The 21,261-nt window shown below is 37.4% G+C and overlaps 1 protein-coding gene across 1 annotated transcript in view; it reads left to right on the forward strand.

Moving 5' to 3' along the window:
* Window positions 1-21,261, forward strand: part of PAN3 (poly(A) specific ribonuclease subunit PAN3) — a 162,058-nt gene that overhangs the window by 55,366 nt on the left and 85,431 nt on the right. Inside the window, exon 5 of the mRNA XM_025364660.1 lies at window positions 2,562-2,723. Within this exon, the coding sequence (XP_025220445.1) occupies window positions 2,562-2,723 (162 nt within the window). The remainder of the gene's footprint in view (window positions 1-2,561; window positions 2,724-21,261) is intronic.

A 21,261-nucleotide genomic window follows, 5' to 3' on the forward strand; every position in this document is an offset into this window, starting at 1 on the left:
GTTGGGACTGTAGGTGCACACCGCTACGCACGGCTAATTTCTTTTGTATTTTAGTGCAGACGGTGTTTCACTGTGTTGCCCAGGCTGGTCTTGAACTCCTGAGCTCAGGCAATCTGCCCATCTCCGCCTCCCAATGTGCTAGGATTCCAGGCGTGAGCCACTGTTCCTGGCCAAATATAAATTTTAAAGTAGTGAATGTCTAATTAGGGTTATGTTATTCTTACTGTATGTCAAAGCCTTGTAGTTTTCTATTTGAACACAAAAATGTACAATTCTTATACTCTTTCCAAGGAATTAAGTTACTAGAAATAACTTGCTTTAAAATTCTTCCGCTTATAATGTGGTTCCGTGGCATGAATCACTAGGGTACATACTTATTCTCATTCACAGAAGTTCCCTCTGTGGCTTTTGTAAAGTATGATAGCAAATAAAAATAAAAAATGTTCCCTATGCTATAGACATAGAGAATAACTAGATTGGTTCAAGATTGCATAAAGGTGGAAGTATGTTAGTCTCATAAAACTATGTCCACTGGGCTGACGTGGTGGCTCATGCCTGTAACCTCAGCACTTTGAGAGGTGGTGGATGGCTTGAGTCCAGGAGTTCGAGACCAGCCTAGGCAACACGGTGAAACCCCATCTCTACTAAAAATACAAAAATTAGCCTGGCATGGTGGCGCATGCCTGTAGTCCTGGCTACTTGGGAGGTTGAGGTGGGAGGGTCGCTTGAGGCCCCGAAGCAGAGGTTGCCACTGAGCTGTGATTGCACCACTGCATTCCATCCTGGGTGACAGAATGAGACACTGTCTCAGAAAGCAAAAAGAAAACTCTGTCCACTGCCTTATTTATTGAGTAGGTAGGCAATCCAGTTACTTTTTTCAGTGCAAGTTTAGTTATTTTTGTCCTTGGTTTTTTTTGTTTTTTTTTTTTTAATTTGAGATGGAGTCTCACTCTGTGGCCCAGGCTGGAGTGCAGTGGCATGATCTCGGCTTATTGCAACCTTTGCCTCCCAGGTTCGAGTGATTTTTCTGCCTCAGTCTCCCGAGTAGCTGGGATTACAGACATATGCCACCAAGCTTGGCTAATTTTTGTACTTTTAGTAAAGATGAGGTTTCACCATGTTGGCTAGGCTGGTCTTGAACTCCTGACCTCAAGTAATCCACCACCTCGGCCTCCCAAAGTGCTGGGATTACAGGCATGAGCCACTGCGCCCGGCCTTGTCCTCTTTAAATCAAAGACAATATAGCAGGTGCATACTTGTGGAATGGATAATCTAATTTGCATGGAATAATTCACATAGGCATTATTTGCAAGACTTTTGAAATTTGGAAATTATGTCTTCTTCAAATTGGTTCTCTTTATACTAGAAAACATAATTAATATATTTGACTGGCTATGTTTTTTTTTTTTTTAAATAGAGACAGGGTCTTGCAATGCCGCCTGGGCTGTTGTGGAGCTCCTGGGCTCAAGTGATCCTCGTGCCTCAGCCTTTGAAGTGCCAGGATTACGGGCATGAGCCACCATGCCTGACCAGCATCTTTTTTTGAAGAAACTTAATTTTAACTCTTTGTTTCAGCAGTCTTATACCTCATGACAGGGCAATGAGTAAACATATATTTTCTTATTTCAGAGTTTAAATTAGTTACCTTCCCAAGCATGAGTTAGTATTTTCTGAAGGGAAAAAAATATATATAAATTTTCCTTAAGATGCAGTGTAGTGCATATTTGCTGTAATTAAGAGAAGTAAAATGGTGGAAACAATCACTAATTTTCATGAACGAAAGTCCTGCTAACCACTATTAAGATGGTTTATTAATTTTCTTACAATGTTAGGCAAATAATTTATGATTTTATTGAATAATTTATTCATTATCAGTCTGTTCATATTATTGAGATTTAAAAGACCAGTTAAATTTGTGTTATTGTTTTGTTGTTGTTGTTTTTCAGTCTGAGCGTTTTTTTTTCATTGAATACTTTAGGTTGAATGCCTATTTAAGATAGAGTGACTTATATTCAAGTCTAATGTGCATAGAATTAAAATTTAAAAAAAATCAATTTATTAGGAATCAACTGCTTTTTAAAAAGTGAATTAGTTCTCAGTAGGAAATAAAGTAACAAGATGGGGAGCTGAAAAAGTTGTAGTTTGGTGAACTTAAAAAAAAAATCTATATTCTGTACCCTTGAAACCATTTCTTTGTATTGCAGTGAGAATAGGTAAGTGACAGTAGAAAAAATTTTGCAAAGCATTTTTCTTGGCTGATAAGTTGAATTTCTGTTCATTAAGTAAAGTTGTATACAATCAGATTAAAATGTATTTTTCTAAAAACATTTGTTGCTTTATATAATATTCTTTAGCCCATTAGGACTGTGGGTTATTTTGGAGATGTGGGTTTGATACTGGGGTGGGAGATGGTGGGTGGTGGTAAGGATATTAGAAGGAGTGTTTTAGAAACTTGTTTCCTATCCCACCGTTCCCAGTATCCTCTATATGTTAGTTATGTTAGCTTAGATTAGTGTGGGGGATGTTAGGAGTGGCCTGGTTTCTTTCCTTCTTTTTCCTAGCCAAGGAAGTATCGCCTGGGGATGCTGGAGGAGAGGCTAGTTCCGATGGGATCAAAGGCACGAAAAGCAAAGAACCCTATTGGCTGCCTTGCTGACAGGTGTAAATCAGGAGTACCCATCAATATGGTTTGGTGGAACAGAGTCACAGAAAACAATTTACAGGTAAAAATAATTTTTATTAGACATTTCTTGAAAGTGAATATCTTGGCTGCTTTCTGTGTCTGTTTGGGGTGGTGGGTGTGAAAGGATTGGATGACTTAGCTGATATACTTAGGTAATTTTAAAAATTTCTAATCAGAGTATAAGGTTAGTGACCCCTTAACCAACTAAATGATTTTTTCTTGGTGGCTTTTTGAGCTTTTCCTCTTTGTAGAATATTTTACTTTTTTGTTTGTTTGTTTTTTGTTTTTTTGAGACAGAGTCTCGCTCTGTGCCCGAGGCTGGAGGGCAGTGACGCCATCTCAGTTCCCTGCAACCTCCGCCTCCGAGGTTCAAGATATCGTGCCTCAGCCTCTCAAGTAGCTGGGACTGCAGGTACACACCACCACGCCTGGCTAATTTTTTTTAATTTTAGTAGAGATGGGGTCTCGCCATGTTGGCCAGGCTGTTCTCGAACTCCTGACCTCAGGTGATCTGCCTGCCGTGGCCTCCGAAAATGCTGGGATTACAGGCATGAGCCACCACTCCTGGCCGATTATTTTGCTATTTTTAATTAAATTTAGTTTTCCCTTTTTCAATTTTATTAATACTTGAGTTCAATTATTTTTAATACCCAAGAGTTATTCAGGATAGGACTACATTCAAGAGTCATATAAGGCCGGGCATGATGGTGCACGCCTGTAATCCCAGCATTTTGGGAGGCCAGGGGAGGTGTATCACCTGAGGTCAGGAGTTCAAGACCAGCCTGGCCAACATGGTGAAACCCCGTCTCCACAAATATACAAAAGAAAAAAAAATTTTTTTAGCCAGGTGTGGTGACGAGTGCCTGTAATCCCAGCTACTTGGGAGGCCGAGGCAGGAGAATAGCTTGAACCCAGGAGGCAGAGGTTGCAGCAAGCCGAGACTGCACCATTGCACCGACTGCAGCCTGGGCAACAGAGTGAGACTCTGTCTCAAAAAAAAAAAAAAAAAAAAGTCATATAAAATTTATTACAGAGTCACATTTATTTGGAATCTGAAGAACAAGATGCTTCATATGTTGTCTTTTTAACATTTTTACTGGGAAACAAAAATTATATGTAAACAAACTTGTTAAGAGTTGCTCTAAAACTAACTTCAGTAGTATGTTGTCATAGAGTCATTACAAATACATTCCATCTTTGACTCTACCTTTATTGTCAATATTGAATAATGCAAATGAAAATTTATAACTCAGGTAGCTTCTATATAAGATTTTGAAGTACCAACAAAAAATTTATATGCCATTTTAATATGGATTATAATTGTATTCCCATTTTTGAAAAATTCATAATCATTCTGTAATATAGTTTTATTAACCAAATTTCAATTTAGCCAAAGGTAGAATGTCTTTCCTCCCAAACTTGCATTTAAAATATATCCCGAGGCAAAGCTTATAATCCCACATGTACATACTATACACAGAAAAGATGTAACAAAGGTAACAACTTGCTTTTGTTTTTGTTTCCAACCTTATATTATAAATAGGTTCCACAGTATTTTGTTCTGTTTAACATTGATACATTAGTAGTATCTGTATTGCCTTGGGCATAGGAATAAATAAATTATTCCAAAAGTAAATATTGCAAAATGTGGTATTTGCTCCAACTGATATTTTGGTAATATTTTCTAAAGATAAGAAAGGGTGGGAGTTTCATGCAACCATATGCTTCAGATTTCATTGGAAAGTTTTGACTATGTCAATTATGAATAACAATATAGTTTTTTTAAACTGAATTTGCTTGTCTTTGATATCAGTAGTGGAGAGATTTTTGATATGGGTTGTTACAATTATTTTTTAGTTTAAAAAAGAAGGTCTGAAAAAAAAAATTGGACTCCAACTATTTAAGAGCAGATACAAGTGAAACTGGAAGTACTTGTAGGTTGTGGGGGTGAAATACTTACCAATGCAGAGGTGTAGCCACTCGACCTCTCCACAACTGCCCCCATTATCCTGGTGGCAGTTCAGAGGTACTTTGTTTTTTAGAATAGCTTGAAAAATCTTTAGGTTGGTTATAGTTATTTTTTATTTATAATTAAAATGGTAATAGATTTGCATTAATGTGTGAAATATTGAATTGGTGTTATCTGAATCTTTCAAATACTGTTATTTTATACTTCAGGTAGTTCTTTTCCTTTAAGGACATAAGGAATGCTGTACCCCAAATTTAGAACTTTACAGTCTCTAAAATGCTTCACTTTACCAGGCACATGTTGAAGTACTGAAAAATACCCATCTCGTCTCCATTACTGTCTGTATGGATTCCTAAACTGTGGAGTCTGGAATAGTTTATACAAAGCTAAGAGTATGTTGATCCATATTTTTGTATTGGAGTTTTTATCTTTTTCTTGTAAGAGAAAAATAACATAAGTCAATTCCATATCATTTTTTTTCCTTTTGTGTGATTAGAAATTATTTTTAATATCGTTTTGTGTTTTTGACATATATTAGTTTAAAGAATTTTGTCAGGAGCATATTCATCTTTCCCATTCCATTTGTTTCCTTAAATCTTAGGTCCTCTCAATCCTAGGGTCAGAAAAATGTTTTAACATCTTTTATGATAACAATTATGGCTGTGTTTCTTAAATGGTTGTCTTGTGCCAGGCACTGTGCTAAGCTCTTTACATGTGTTGTCTTTTGGTATTGCTAATAGCTTATGGGGTAGATGTTACTGCTAGATGAAGAAACATCTTCAGAGAAGCTAAGTAGCTTTAAGGTTAAACAGTTAGTAGAGGAACAGAAATTTGAGTCCCACGTTTGTCAGACTCAGAATCTCTTTACTTCTATGTGCTGTAGCTCTAGTAGCTACAGTTGGTTTAATTATCTAACTGGTTAACTGAATTTCTGCAGGACAGCTTTTTTTGAGGATGAGAATGCATCCATATTTGTCTAGACACAGGCTGTAACTTACGCATGACGCTGCAGCATTTGTAAGCTCTGTCAGTTTTCCTCGTGCTTCATCTTTCTCCTCGGTGCCATTTAGCTACTTTTCTTTCTGGAACTTTAAACATTTCTTTATGTTCATTTCTTAATCTTGACCTAACGTCTTAGTCTTTTTTCTGCTTCTGAAAACAAAGGAAAACCAGCAAACCAACTAACAAGAAACTTAACAAAACCTTTGTCCGAGTTTCTGAGCTCTGTTGGAATGCAGTCATTCATATTGCATTTATTCTCTTCAGTGCTGGATTTCTTTCAAGAGGCCCATGATTCCCTACCCTTTATTACTTAGTAATCTTTTAGCTCATTTTTTACCAAAGATTTTATGATACGAAGGAGCCTGTCTGCCAAACATGGCATTTATTAAATGGTGATACATTTGAAAAATACATGTATGGAGCTGCTAATTAGAGAAACAGAGAAGCTTAAAATTTTTCTTAATCTTTTGTAGGTTTGTAGAGGGTAAATTTATTCTTCATTTGGCTGTTTGAAATATTGATAAGACCCATCTGATCTCCATTAATATGTTTGTAAAGTCCCCAGTTGGGAACCTTTGGAATAGTTTCTACTCTTTTCTCTAAATTTCCTTACCACCCATTTACTCCTTAAATGTCTGCAAACTGGTGTTACCAAAATTTTATTGAAACTGTTCTCAGAGTTTTCCAGGGATCTCCATAATTGCCAAATCCAGCAGTTTTATTGAGCACTTAATATTGCTGGCTACTTTTTTTTTTTTAAATCATGAAACTCTTTCTCTCTCTCTTTTTTTTTTTTTCTTTTTGAGACAGGATCTCGCTCTGTCACCCAGGCTGGAGTGCAGTAATGCGATCATGGCTTACCTTATAGTCTTGACCTGTGCTCGAGTGATCCTCCTGTCTCAGTCTCCCGAGTAGCTGGGACTACAGGCACATATCACCACACCCAGCTAATTTTTTTTTTTTTTTTTTTTTTTTACTTTTTGTAAACATGGGGTCTTGCCATGTTGCTCAGGCTGGTCTCGAACTCCTGGGCTCAAGCTATCTTCCTGCCTTGGCCCCCCAAAGTGTTGGGATTACAGGTGTGAACCACTGTACTGGCCATGACATTTCTTTCTCTTTGCACTTTTTAATTAAAAAAAATTTTTTTTTAATACAAAAAAATTAGCTGGGCATGGTGGAGTGTGCCTGTAGTCCCAGCTGCTCGGGAGGCTGAGGCAGGAGAATGGCGTGAACCTGGGAGGCGGAGCTTGCAGTGAGCCGAGATTGTGCCACTGCACTCCAGCCTGGGCAACAGAGCGAGACTCCATCTCAAAATAATAATAATAATAATAATATATATATATTGTTTTAAGAGATGGGGGGTCTCACTATGTTGCTTAGGTTGATTTCAAACTCCTGGCCTCAAGTGATCCTTCCACCTCAGCCTCCCAAAGTACTGGGATTATAGGCATAAACAGCCACAACTGCCTCTCTTTGGACTTTTCACTCTTTGTTTCATCCCTGGCTCCTTGTGAGCTCCTGTTCTTGGTTCACTTGTTCTTTGCTTTTTCTTGTATGCCATTGATTCTGAAATGTTACTTTTAGAATTGTCTTTTGAGTTCAAGGCCCAGATTTTTTGTGCCTCTGATATCTTTGCATATGGGTAAATATGCCACTCTCCCTACATCTCTGGAAAGTCTAGAAACATGGTTTAATTTTTGGTTTTCCAGATTTACTGCTTCTCATATATTTCTCTTATACTCCTTCTTCAGTTTATGGTATTATCTTCCTGGTCTCTGAGACTAAATATTCCTTCCCTGTCATCTCTTTGATTCTACCACTTACTTTTTTTTCCTCCCCTGGATTACTTTTTTAATCTAACACATATTGTAAGAAGGAAACTACTGTGCTTTGACAAATCATTAATTAAAATAGAATATATTGAACCGTGTACATTTGTTATAGTAAGTCTTTATAACAGTAATCACATATTATCCCCATTTGACAACAGAATTGGGCCTTAGGAAAGCTTAATGCTAGTTAGTGGTAGAGCTGCGATTCTAGCCAAGATCTGTACTAAATTTTGAGATTTTTCTGCTGTATTATCTGCCTCTAATTCTTACTTTTTAAAAGTCTACAGTATCTTACCCCTCTTTCCTTTTTAATAAATACTGAGATTGTTTATTCCTTACACATAAACAGCTTCTGAATAATTTTTGTCAATGTTTTTAGGATTTAATCTTTTCTACCTATCTGGGTCTGTCTCTTCATATCCATCCACATATACTACATCCTAACCATATGAGATCTTTTATATTACATAAAATATAAAATACATTGTCAGTTCTCTGAACCATTGTTAACTGAGCCTGAAAAACAAATCTTCCTTCTTTTTCCTTTAAGAGATGGCTCAAATACTACTTTCTCTGGGATTACTTGTCCACACAGCAGGCAGGATGGAATATATATATGTACATACACACACAATTTGTTTAACTTTACTATTCCCAGTGTATTTGGTGTTTAACAGTTATTTCATTCTGTTTTGTATTAAATTCGTTTGCCTGTTTATCTTTTTCTACTGGATTGTAAATATTTGAGGTTAAGCATGTGTTTATTTCTGTATCCTGAAGGTATTAGGTTGGTGAAAAAGTAATTGCAGTTTTGCCATTACTTTTAATGCAAAAACCACAAATACTTTTGTACCAACCCAGTATTTTATTGTTTTTAAATGCTACTGTTTAATTTTCTTTCTTTCTTTCTTTCTTTCTTTTTTTTCCCCCCAGACGGGGTCTCGCTCTGTTGCCCAGGCTGGAGTGCAGTGGTGCAATCTTGGCTCACTGCAACCTCTGCCTCCCAGGCTCAAGCGATGCTCCCTCTTCAGCCTCCCGAGTAGCTGGGACCACAGGTGTGTGCCACCATGCCTGGCTATTTATTTATTTATTTATTTTTGGTAGGGACGGGGTTTCACCATGTTGTCCAGGCTGTTCTTGAACTTCCGGTCTCCCGAAGTGCTGGGATTACAGGTGTGAGCGGCCATGCCTGACCTTAATTTTCTTTTATTGGGTAATATGTGTAATTTTGTGGTAATTTATTTTAAGACTTTTCTATATCATTTATTTATTTATTGAGACAGGGCCTCACTCTGTTACCCAGGCAGGAGTGCAGTGGTGTCCTCATGGCCCACTGCAGCCTCTACCTCCTGGGCTTACGCAGTTTTCCCAGTTTAGCTTCCCAAGTAGCTGGGACTACAGGTATGTACCACCGTGCCCAGCCAGGTTTTCTTTGTATTTTTTGTAGAGACAGGGTTTCGCCATATTGCCCAGGCTGGTCTTGAACTACTGGACTCAAGCGACCCACTCGCGTCAGCCTCCCAAAGTGCTGGGATTACAGGTGTGAGCCACCACACTGGGTCTGGGTTTTCTGTATTTAAAAAAATTAATCATAGACTTTTTGGAGCTCATAGCCACCATATGTTACCACTGCTTAGTTTTAATGTCACACAACTGATTTCGTACATAGGATAATTACTTATTTTGAATATTAGAGATCTTCCATCTTTAAAAAAAAAAAGTTTAATGTTATCCAAGTATTCTTGCTATTTTTCAATCTTTTAAGCCTTGTGATAGACTTAATTACTTCTTGACAGTGTTGTTTAATGAGAAAGCATCTCTGCTTTGTGGGTTTTTTTTTTTTTTGAGACAGAGTCTTGCTGTGTTGCCAGGCTGGAGTGCAGTGGTGTGATCTCGGCTCACTGCATCCTCCGCCTTCCAGGTTCAAGTGATTCTCCTGCTTCAGCTTCCTGAGTAGCTGAGACTATAGGCTCACAGCACCACGCCCAGATGATTTTTGTATTTTTAATAGAGATGGGGTTTCACTGTGTTATCCAGGATGGTCTCAATCTCTGGATCTCTTGACCTCCTTATCCGCCCGCCTCAGCCTCCCAAAGTGCTGGGATGACAGGCGTGAGCGACCACGCCCGACCAGCTTCTCTGTTTTATATTTTTTTCATCATCTCAGCCCAGACGCCAAGCAGATGGTGAATGGAAGATCACCTGAGACACCACATCAAAAACACTTCATTTCACCTAAGTGCAAATTCACTTCGATCTTTCCTTTAGTCTTTGCCTAGGATGTTTACCCATCACTGGATGATTATTCATCACTTTACCTGGCCAATCTATATGTGAATTCAAGATTTTTTATTTATTCTATGACCACATAGTTCAAATGCCATGCTTGGGGTTGAAATATTTTATAACCTGTCCTACAGAATTGTTGTGAGGAATCAAATTTCCAAGCACATAATAGATACTAAATAAATGTCCATTGTCCAGTTTTACCTTCTCACCTTATCTCCTAAAGTTAGTATTTGTTTATGTTTATTTAGAGTGCAGCCTGCAGTTATATTCGTATGTGCTTAAATCATGGTATGTGTAGAATGGGGCAGTGACACTTGCTCTCCTTTAAGGGCTCACATTTAAATGCTAACTCACTTGAATGTTTTGAAAATAAATGCTTTTTTTTGAAGGGAAAACTTCAAAAAAAATGTGTTTTTTCCTGTGATTTTACATTTCAACTTGAATGAAAGGGTCTGGGAAATGTATGATTTTGTAAATGTCTCATAGTATTGCAGGTTAAGTGACACGTTAAATAAAATCACGCTAATTTTGTCTCAGACTTTTAAAAATTGTGTGGTTGCGAATCATAAATTATAATGTTACTGTTGTTTTAGCTTATTCCATGAAGTGATACAATTGAATAACTGTTGGACTGTGGATGTGTTAGGGGATCCATTTGATTTCATTGTCTCCTTGTCAGCATCTCTTTTGATGCTACTTTTTTCCCCTTGTGTGATTAAATGGCATTTCTTGTAAGAAGTATTTAATTATAAGAATGCGCACATTAAAATCTCTTGGCCTATAAATTCTCATGTGAATTCTAGTTGCTTGTTACTGCTTCTTTTAAGATCTCGGGGGCGGGGAGGGGGGGTGGTTTGGAAACTCACTAGATTTACTTCCGTCTTTACTCACTGGGTTTTGGTATTACTTCAGGTGATTTGTAACCTCTTAGGCCCCAGGAAATGGGATAATGTAGGCTTTTGATTCAATGGATTGGACTTTGTAAAGGTGAAGCTTCAAGCTATCTACATAGGGTGCCTGGAGACTTTGAAGAGTTACAGAGCTGTGGTGCAGCTGCAGTGGCCTTTAATAATAAACAGTATTAAATAAACAGTATTAAATACTTAAATAAACAGTATTATTTTCTGTACACCCATCTTACCCTGGACCTCCTCTTCTCTCTAGCTGATACTCTAAATCTTTAATATTCTCAGACCTACTCAACCCTTACTCTATCACTTTAGGGTAATGACTTTGTGTTCTTCAGAGAAGGGAGAATAAAGGTCATTAGGAATTCATTGTGGTTCTGTCTACTGTGACAAAGTTTAAAAATTTTAAAAAGAATGAAGTATGGGCTGGGTGTGATAACTTACTCTTTTTTTTTTCTTTTTTTTTGAGACGGAGTCTCACTCTGTCACCCAGGCTGGAGTGCAGTGGCGCGATCTCGGCTCACTGCAAACTCCACCTCCTGGGTCCACGCCATTCTTCTGCCTCAGCCTTCCGAGTAGCTGGGACTATAGGCGCCCACCACCCCGCCCGGCTAATTTTGTTTTTGTATTTTTAGTAGAGATGGGGTTTCACCATGTTAGCCAGTATGGTCTCGATCTCCTGACCTCGTGATCTGCCCACCTTAGCCTCCCAAAGTGCTGGCATTACAGGAGTGAGCCACCGTGCCTGGCCTTTGATAACTCATTCTTGTAATCCCAGCACTGGGAGGCTGAGACGGGAGGATTCATTTGAGCCCAGAAGTTCGAGACCAACCTGGGCAACATAGTGAGACCCCTGTTTTTACAAAAGAAAATATAATAATTAGCTGGATGTGATGACATGTGCTTGTAGTCTCAGCTATTCAGGAGGCAGAGGCAAGAGAATCCTATGAATTTGAGGCTGCAGTGAGCTGTGATTGCACTGTTGCACTCCAGTCTGGGTAACAGAGCAAGACCCTCTTAAAAAACGAAAACAAAAAAAACCCTGTTTCTAAAAAAGAAAAAAAAAAAAAAAAAAAAAAGAATTGCCTGATGTATCAGCTTTCTGCCTATCTACATTTTCATTAATATTCTTATTTTTCCTCCTGTGTCAGACAAATGGTGTTTGTTATATGCTGAAAGCCATCTTTATTTTTTCCAGCAACTTGTTCTTTCATGTGTCTCTTTTTCAATACAGTCTATTTCTCTATGTTGGTTACATACTCTTAACTTATAAACATTCCATGTTTAAATCTTTTCTGACACTTTATGAACCCCAGAACAAAGAATGCTACATGAGAATGCTACAGAAAAAGGAATGCTACATTGGTCAGTACATTTGGAAAACTCTGGGATACAATTTGGGAAATGGTTTCTATTATTGTGGTGGCTACTTTTTCACCTTTTGTTCATCACTTAATTCCCAGTATTTTCCCTTTCCTTTTCACCATTCTATTGAAACGGTTTTTTTTTTTTTTTTTTTTTTTTTTTTTTTTTTTGAGATGGAGTTTCGCATTGTATTACTCAGGCTGGAGTGCAGTGGTGCGATCTTGGCTTACTGCATAGTCTGCCTCCCAGGTTCAAGCAATTCTCCTATCTCAGTCTCCCAAGTAGAGTAGCTGGGACTAGTAGGCTGTGCCACCACACCCGGCTAATTTTGTATATTTAGTAGAGATAGGGTTTTGCCATGTTGTCCAGGCTGGTCTCGAACTCCTGACCTCAGGTGATCCACCTGCCTCAGCCACCCAAAGTACTGGGATTACAGGCATGAGCCACTGTGCCCAGCCCCTAACTTGCAAAATTAACGGCATTCCTCTTACTCGCCCTCTGCTACAATTGACAGTTGATGATTCCTCTTTTTTTTGAAACTGTTATTCTCTTAGCTCTTAGATTGTTATTAGTGGTTTTTTGTTTGTTTGTTTTAAGACTTCTTGGCCTTTGTCCTGCCCTCAGGAACTCTCCCAAGCACTGTCATTGACTCTTTTTTATTTTACCCTTCATAGTGCTCTTTTGTAATCTCACATGTCTTCAATACTTCAGCTCCTCCCTAGTCACATTTGACTCCTGGATACTTTTTTCCCCTCCTAGTCCTCTGCGCTCGTTCTATTATATTTCTGGTTTCTTCTGAGCATCTTCGTCTCCATGACATAGGACTTAAAACTCAGCCTGTCTTCCTCCCCCTCTCACAGAGGCAGGGCGGGTTCCTGTAAAAAATAAAAATAAATGAATAAAAAATAAAATGAACACCATATACTTTCCTTCAAACCTGTTTTTCATTCACACACATCTGTAGACACTCACTTATTCACAACTATATGCCACTGTGTATCTTGGTTATTGATATCATTCAGTGTCTAACTTGTGAGCTCTTTTTGACGCCTCACTTCCTTACCTGCCATATCCTTCAGCTACTGAGATCTGTTGCTGGTTTGAAATTATTTTTACTCTGTTAACTGAGTTATAATGTAGGGTACCCCTTTAATTCTTGCTTGGATTATTATATTGTGGTCTGTTAGCTGGTTTCCTGCTTCTAGTCGTCTTTTTCAGGCAACTACCTGATTGTCTGATTTTGCCTCTCATCCTTGTCATTGGGGGGAAAAAAAGGTCAAAATCCCTTACGAAGGCATCCAAGCTGCCTCTTGCTCTTGTTCCTGTTTATTGCTGCATGCCTACAGAACTGTTTGCAGCACCATGCAAGTACCACGAAGAGTTCCATGTTCTTCTTGCTTCTCCTATGACTATTCTCTTTGAACATTCACCTTGCTTGATGTACCCTTCCTTCCGTCTTGACTTAGACTTGTCTTTTAAGATTCAATTCAGTCATATGGTCTTATGGCCTAATTAGACAGCATTAGATGTTTGCTCCCTTTGTCCTAGCACTTACCAGATTCTAATTATTCATTTATAGAACTCATCACATAAGCTAATATCATATACTGATATGGCACATTGTAGATAATATATATCTTTTGATACATGCATGTTCAGAGTTCTTGAGAGTGTGGATTTGGGTTCAGGATACATTGTATACCTGTGAAATGTCAGCCTGTGAACTTGTAGAACACAGTGTCTATGTTTTATGTCTTTCTTTCTCACAGTGCCTAGCACAGTGCCTTGCACAGTGTCTTTTATATATTAGGTATTCAAATAATTGAATGGATGGACCTGGATTATTGATTAGTTGGATGATTATTTGGCCTAATATGTTCCTGAAATGTAATACTTTACGTATTTTCATAAATTTTCCCTCGGTACAGTTTCATGAAATAAAATATCAATGTGGAAAACATTTGAAAATCTTAATATATGTTAAATTTTATGATTAAATATGGCAGGATTCTTTGTTAGGAAGAATACATCTAAGTATTACAAATTACTGTGGGATGTGACAAATAGGTTTTACTGTTATATGGCTATGGATAGAAGATATGCATAAGTATAGAAATAATTGTAGCTGTGTAAAGTAGTTCTTGTCTCTTTGGAATGTTGTGATAGTCTCACTTTCCTGTACAACTTATTCACTGACCTAAGTAAACATTTTTGCTCCTTTTAGGGACCGTGATAGAATAAACTAGGTGGTATGCCCTGTGATTATTAATGATTACTGTTATTGGAGCACTGTGACATGTAAATAACTTCAGATTCTTTTAAGTACAGGTTCAGTATCCCTTATCCAAAATACTTGGGACTATAAGTGTTTCAGAATTTTTTTGTGTGTGTGTGGTATATTTGGATCTATTTATTGGTTAAGCATCTTAAACCTGAAGACCTGGCCTGAAATACTGCAGTGAACATTTACTTTGAGCATCATGTTCGAGCTCAAAAAGTTTCAGATTTTGGAGCATTTAGGATTTCAGATTTTCTGATTAGGGATACCTAGTTTGTAGCAGATGCACACATCAGATTTTATTTTTAAATGTCTTCTATTCTTTGGATACAGGTTTTCCTTTTTATATGCATTGACTTTTTTGGTCTGAATTTAAATGTTGTGTGATCCATGTGAATTATTACGATAATTCCATTCAACGATGATATGCAAATGAAAAAGGGAATGGTGTAAGTGGTTTTATGATTTAGAAATCTTGAACTTTCTTAGAAGTTTTTTGTAAAAATTATACAGTGGTCTTCTGTACTCTGCGGGATTGGTTCTAGCAACAACCTCCCCACCACCTGCAGATACCAAAATACTGGGGTGCTTGAGGCATATTTGCATATAACCTATGTGCATTCTTCAGAATAGCTATTACAATGTAAATGTTATGTAAATAGTTGCTGTACTGTGTTGTTTGTATTTTTTAAATTGTTGTTGGTTTTTTTTACCCCAAATATTTTTTATCTGTGGTTGGTGAAATCTGCAGATTCAGAACCCATGAATATGGAGTGCTGACTGTATATACTACTGAAAAAAATCACATACTATAGATGAGTACAAAGAAGAAGGCAAAAATGTCCTTAGCCAGGTGACCACCCACAGATAACATGTCTGATACATTTTAGTGACCATCTTTAGCATGTTTTTACACACCTGCATGCACACGCATTCCCCCATTCCCTCAGGCATAAGGAAGCTATTTTACATAAATAGCAATTTAGTTTCATTGCTATTCTCTAGCTTATCTTTTATTTTTACTGAATCAGTAGTATAGGTGGCTCTTTTCATGTTTAATAAAAATATATCAACTCACAGTTTTTAATAGTTATACATTATGATATGTTCCACAGTCCACGTGACCAAATCCCTGCTGGTAGCTATTTTACTTATTTCTTTCTAAAAAATATTATAATAAAAAATGTGTCATTTTTCTCCTTAGCTTTAATTCCTAGATGTAGGTTTGCTAGATTAGGGGCATGCTTATTCTTTGCTTATTCTCCCCTCTCCTCCCTTTTTTCTCCTTCCTTCCTGTCTTTCTTTTTCTTTTCCCCTTCTTCTCCTTCCCTTTTCCTTCCCTTTTTCCTTTCTCCTTTTACCGCTCTGGAGTGTAGTGGCATGATCACAACTCACTACAGCCTTGATCTGGGCTCAAGTCATCCTGTTTCAGTCTCCAGAGTAGCTGGGACTACAGATGTGTGCTATCATGCATGGCTAAATGTTGTTAACTTTTAGTAGAGATGGGGGTCTTGCTGTGTTGCCCAGGCTGGTCTTGAACTCCTGAGCTCAAGTGATCCTCCACCCTTGGCCTCCTAAAGTAGTAGGTTGACAGGTGTGAGCCACTGCATGGCCTTATTTTTCATTTTGGTAATATTATCAAACTGTTCTCATAAAAGGTACACCAGGAGATTGTTAGAAATGTTTATAGTATTACCCATTTCTGGTAAACTTTGTAAAGGATGAGCTAACAACTGTCTTTGGAAATTTACGTGTCTATAGTTTCAAGCTGTTACGTACAGAGAATTGCTTTATGCTGAGATCATAAAAATTTTTGTTTTCATCTCATTATAATGTAAAGCTTATTACTAATTGATCTTCATTTGCCAGGTTCCAACATACACATGCTACTTTCCTTTTAAGATTGTCGAGTTAGAAATCGGAGAACTTTTGTTTAGAAGAACACTAATGTGAATCTTTTGGAAATATTGGTAATTAGCTTTCTTCTGCTGTCTCCACCAATTTTATCTGATTTAGAAAATTATATTTCCTTTATTGAGATGCTTAAATCAGAGGGCCCAATTTGCTTCAGAAAGTTTATAAACTATATTATTAGACTAATTTTACAATAGTCATTGTATTTAGGTGTCACTTTTAACTTTTTTTTTTTTAAGATTAAACTTCACAGGTTTTAAATAGGTCAGTTTCTTACTAACCCAGAAGTTGAGTATATTTTGATAATAAATTTTAAATTGGCCATATTTGTATGTGCTTGAAATAAGTGGAAATAACAATTCATTAATTAACAACAACAACAAAAACCTTATGTGAACTTGGGGATTCTTGTTAACCATCTGACTTCTCCTTTCCATCTCCCTCTGTTCCTCTTTATCCTGTGTTGTTTATTAACACTGAAGACTGGTAAAATTAGGTCTCAGTTGGGCTGCTCTTTATGTCCACGAATCTCATCTTTATTTTTTTTTGAGACAGGGTCTTACTCTGTCACGCAGGCTGGAGGGTGGTGGTGTAGAGATGGCTCACTGCAGCCTTCACCTCCTGGGCTCAAGAAATTCTCCTGAATAGCTGGGACCACAGGTGCATACCACCACACCTGGCTAATGAAAAAAATTTTATTTTATTTATTTATTTATTTATTTATTTATTTATTTTGGTGGAGAGAGTGTCTCTTGTTGCCCAGGCTGGTCTCAGACTCTTGGCCTTGAGCAGTCCTCCCGCCTTGGCCTCCCAAAGTTGTAGGATTAGAGGTGTGAGCAGCCGTGCCTGTCTGGGTCTCATCTTTTTATGTCTTTTTAGATCACTTTAACAAGGCAAAAAAAATTCTGCAGGCCTGTCTTTCTCTCTCATTATAGGTACCCTCTCTTTTGCTTTTCCAAATAATTCACTACTCATTGCTGTTGCCAAGTCACTCCCAGTGGCATGGGTAGACATAATTGTATTGGAGAAATATTTATGTAAAATAGACTCTCTGACTTGTTGCTTCAAAGATGTGGTGGGCATTATCAAAAGGACAGTTAGTTGAACTGTGCGTGTGATATAATTTGTCTTTTTAGGAAAGAGATTATAAGGAAAGCACAACAAAACTTGAGAAACCAACTTTATAAGAAAGTAGACTGAATTGCTCACAAGTTATTTGAAATGGTACTTGTAGCTTGCCTCTCTACTACTGGATGTTTAACCAAAAACAGTTAGCTAAATTTTATATATTGATAACTCAAAGTCAGAGAATTCCTTAATGTTTTCAAAACATTACCACTAAGTTCTGGCCAAGGTGAAAGAACAGGGATTAGACTTACTCTTTCTTCAGAAGCAGCTAACATGCTGAGCAAGACATATGTAACAACAGTTTTCAAGACATTAGATATCAGACAGTGAAGGACAGTGATCCCTGGGAGATGGAAAACAAATGAGGTGAACCTTGTGATTAACCCAGCTTGCTACCTTGGGAGAGTTTCCCAACCTTGTACAGAAAGGGGGACATCAGGTGGAGCCTGCTGATGTGTCTGAATTGAGGAGACCAAACTGGAAGTCCACAGTGGCCAAGGTGGCAATAGTGTACAAGAAAACATACTGAAGAGGAGAGAGCTCACATACAGAGAGAACTCTGGCAGTTTGCTAAGGGATCCCTCTTTAGCTGATGTGAATTCAGGATGTGAATGAAGAGGCTACCAGAGCTGGAAAAAGAAGTTGCCAAGAAGATCACAGTCAACAATTCTCAGATCTGTACATGACGCGGAGTAGTTCCTGTTCTCACCAGCCAACATGGAAAACTTCATAACTCACGAAGCACCAAGTAAGGCTAATTGGAAGGCATTTGCCTCAGTAGTGGGGTCAAATTAGCCTTAGAATAAATTCTTCCCTGGTTCCTCCTAACAAAACTTAAAAGCAAGACCTGGAAGAATCAAATTAATTTTTAAGCAGTTTAACTACAATGAAGAGCAAAGGTCCAGATTTGCAGGAATACAAAAATATCCACCACCCAGCAGATAAAAGTCACATTATTTACCATGTAATCAAAGGTTACCAAACAGGCAAAGAAGGAAAGTAAGACCCATAAAGAAAAGAAAATATAATCATTCAAAACTGATGCAGAAATGATTCAGAGATAGTTATATAAGAACATCAACAATAATTATTATAACTATTTCATATGTTGAGGAAGCTTAGAGGAAAGATTAAACATGTTAGTACAGGAATAAAACATATTTACATATATGAGAAATCCAAATCAGACTTCGAAAGTTTAAAGCTATAGTGTCTGAAATGAAAAATATGTTTTATGGGATTAATGGCAGTAGAACTTGCAGAACTGTTTAGTGAACTTGAAGGCATAGCAATAGAAACTGCCCCAAAAAACCACATGCAGAGAAAATGTGAGCCATGGGATAACATCAAGTGACCTAATATCTGAATAATTGGAGTTCTGATGGGGCTGGTGGGATGTACAGAAAAAGTATTTTAAGAAATATTGGGCAACATTTTCCAAACTTGATGAAGCTGTAAACCCACAGACTCAAGGTGTCCAGTGAATCACAGGCAAAATAAACATGAAGAAAATTACACCAAGGTGCATCAAAGAAGCAGCCATGCCAAAAAACAAAACCATTTTTGCGGAACGGCTATACCATTGGCTTTCCATATCCATGGGTTCTACATTCTTGGATTCAACCAATCATGGACGGGAAAAAAAACAAACCTAAACACCAAAAAGAAATCATACAACAATAAAAATAATACAAATAATAAATACCATGTAACATATAGCATTTGTATTTCATTAGGTATAAGTAATCTAGAGATGATTTAAGGTATATAGGAGTATACACCTATGTGCATAGACTACATATAACTATTAGGCATTTAATATGAGGAACTTGATTACCTGTGGATTTTGGTATCTGTGGAGGGACTGGAGGAGGGTCCTGGAACCAATCTCCTGCAGATGCTAAGAAACGACAGTACTGATAGCTGATTTCTCACTGGAAATAACACAAATCGTAGACAGTATAACAGTGTCTTTAAAATACAGGAAGGAAAAAAAAGTGTCACCCTAGAATTCCGTACTTGGAAAAATATCCTGCAAAAATGCAGTCAAATTGAGTGCATTTTTGCACTCAAAAACTGGTAAAATTCGAACAAGGTCGTCAGTTTAGCTAAAATTATTGCACCAGTGTTTATGGTTTTGAAAACGTACTATGGTTATGTAAGATGTTACCTATCATGAAACGAGGTGAAAGGTGACATTTCTTACGAGTTCTACACTGTGTCAAAAGATTTTTTTTTTTTTTTTAAAAAAAGCAAAAAAAAGGGGCGGGGGTTGGGGGAGGACTTCAATCCAGACTATTTGGTGAATTCTCACAACTTCGTAATAGAAAATTTCAAAACTCAATAAAAGTAGTCAAAAAATGTGAACACTTCAAAGAAGATATAAAATGACAAGTTATTTGGGAAATGCTAATTAAAACCACAATGAGATACCACTACACACCTATTAAAATGTCTAAAATGAAAAAGACCAACCAAAGCATGTATTCCTGAGGACATAGTGCAACTTGATCTCTTACACAGTACTGGTGGACATAATAAAATAATACAACTAGGCTGGAGGATCGCTTGAGCAGCTGTAGTGAGCAGTGATCTTTCCAGTGCACTCCAGCCTGGGTGACAAAGCAATAACCTGTCTCCAAAAGAAAAAAAAAATAAAATCACAACTACTTTGGAAAACAGTTTACTAACTTAAAAATGTTATATATACGTACGTATTACATGCCCAAATCATTCACTGGTACGTTTTTAACCAAGAATAACGAAACGTGTATTTTTATACAAATGAAACATGTATTTGTGTACAAAGGCTTGTGTACAGATCTTCACAGCAGCTTTGTTTGTAATAGCCAAAACCTGGAAACAATCTCAGTATCTAATGGATGAAAGGATAAACAAATTGTAGTATATTGATAATGTTGAATACTCGTAAGCAATACAAATGAAGTATTGATAGATGCAGTGACATGGGTGAATCTTTATGCTGAGTGAAAGAAGCCAATCAGCTTTTTTGCAACAGGTTTGCCACCAGAACACAGGTGTCGTGAAAACTACCCCTAAAAGCCAAAATGGGAAGAGACTTTTATCAACATTGTCTTCATTGGACACATAGATTCAAGGCAAGTCCACCACTGCTGGCCATCTGATCTACAAATGTGGTGGAATTAACAAAAGAATCATTGAAAAATTGGAAAAGGAGGCTGCTGAGATGGGAAAGGGCTCCTTCAAGTATTCCTGGGTCTTGGATAAACTGAAAGCTGAGCATGAACATGATCTCACTATTGATATCTCCCTGTAGAAATTTGAGACCAACAAATTCTATCATTGATGCCCCCAGACACAGAGACTTCATCAAAAACGTGATTCCTGGGACATCTCAGGCTGACTGTGCTGTACTGATTATTGCTGCTGGTGTTGGTGAAATTGAAGCTAGTATCTCCACCTCTACCAAAAATACAAAAATTAGCCAGGCTTGGTGACGCACACCTGTAATCCCAGCTACTAGGGTGACTGAGGCAGGAGAATCACTTGAACCTGGGAGGTGGAGGTTGCAATGAGCCAAGATTGTGCCACTGCACTCCAGCCTGGCGACAGAGTGAGACTCCATGTCAAAAAAAAAAAAAAAGAAAAGAAAATTGTGGGGTAAATTTGAGTGTATGAGAATCTAAGACTATTGAATGAACATTAATTTTTTAAAATGTCCACTTAGAACTATTTAAAGTATAAATGTAAATTAGGGTTTTAATTATGAATATAAATGACTGCATATCTGTATATTTACAGAAACCAAAAATTTAATATTATATCTATGTCTTTAGGAAAGGATTATTCAAACATAGGGCAGGGATAGTAAAACTTTAATGTTTTTATTTCTATTTTTCTTATTTATGCCA

This window comes from Theropithecus gelada, chromosome 17 (genome assembly GCF_003255815.1).
Source record: "Theropithecus gelada isolate Dixy chromosome 17, Tgel_1.0, whole genome shotgun sequence".
Classification (NCBI taxonomy): domain Eukaryota; kingdom Metazoa; phylum Chordata; class Mammalia; order Primates; family Cercopithecidae; genus Theropithecus; species Theropithecus gelada.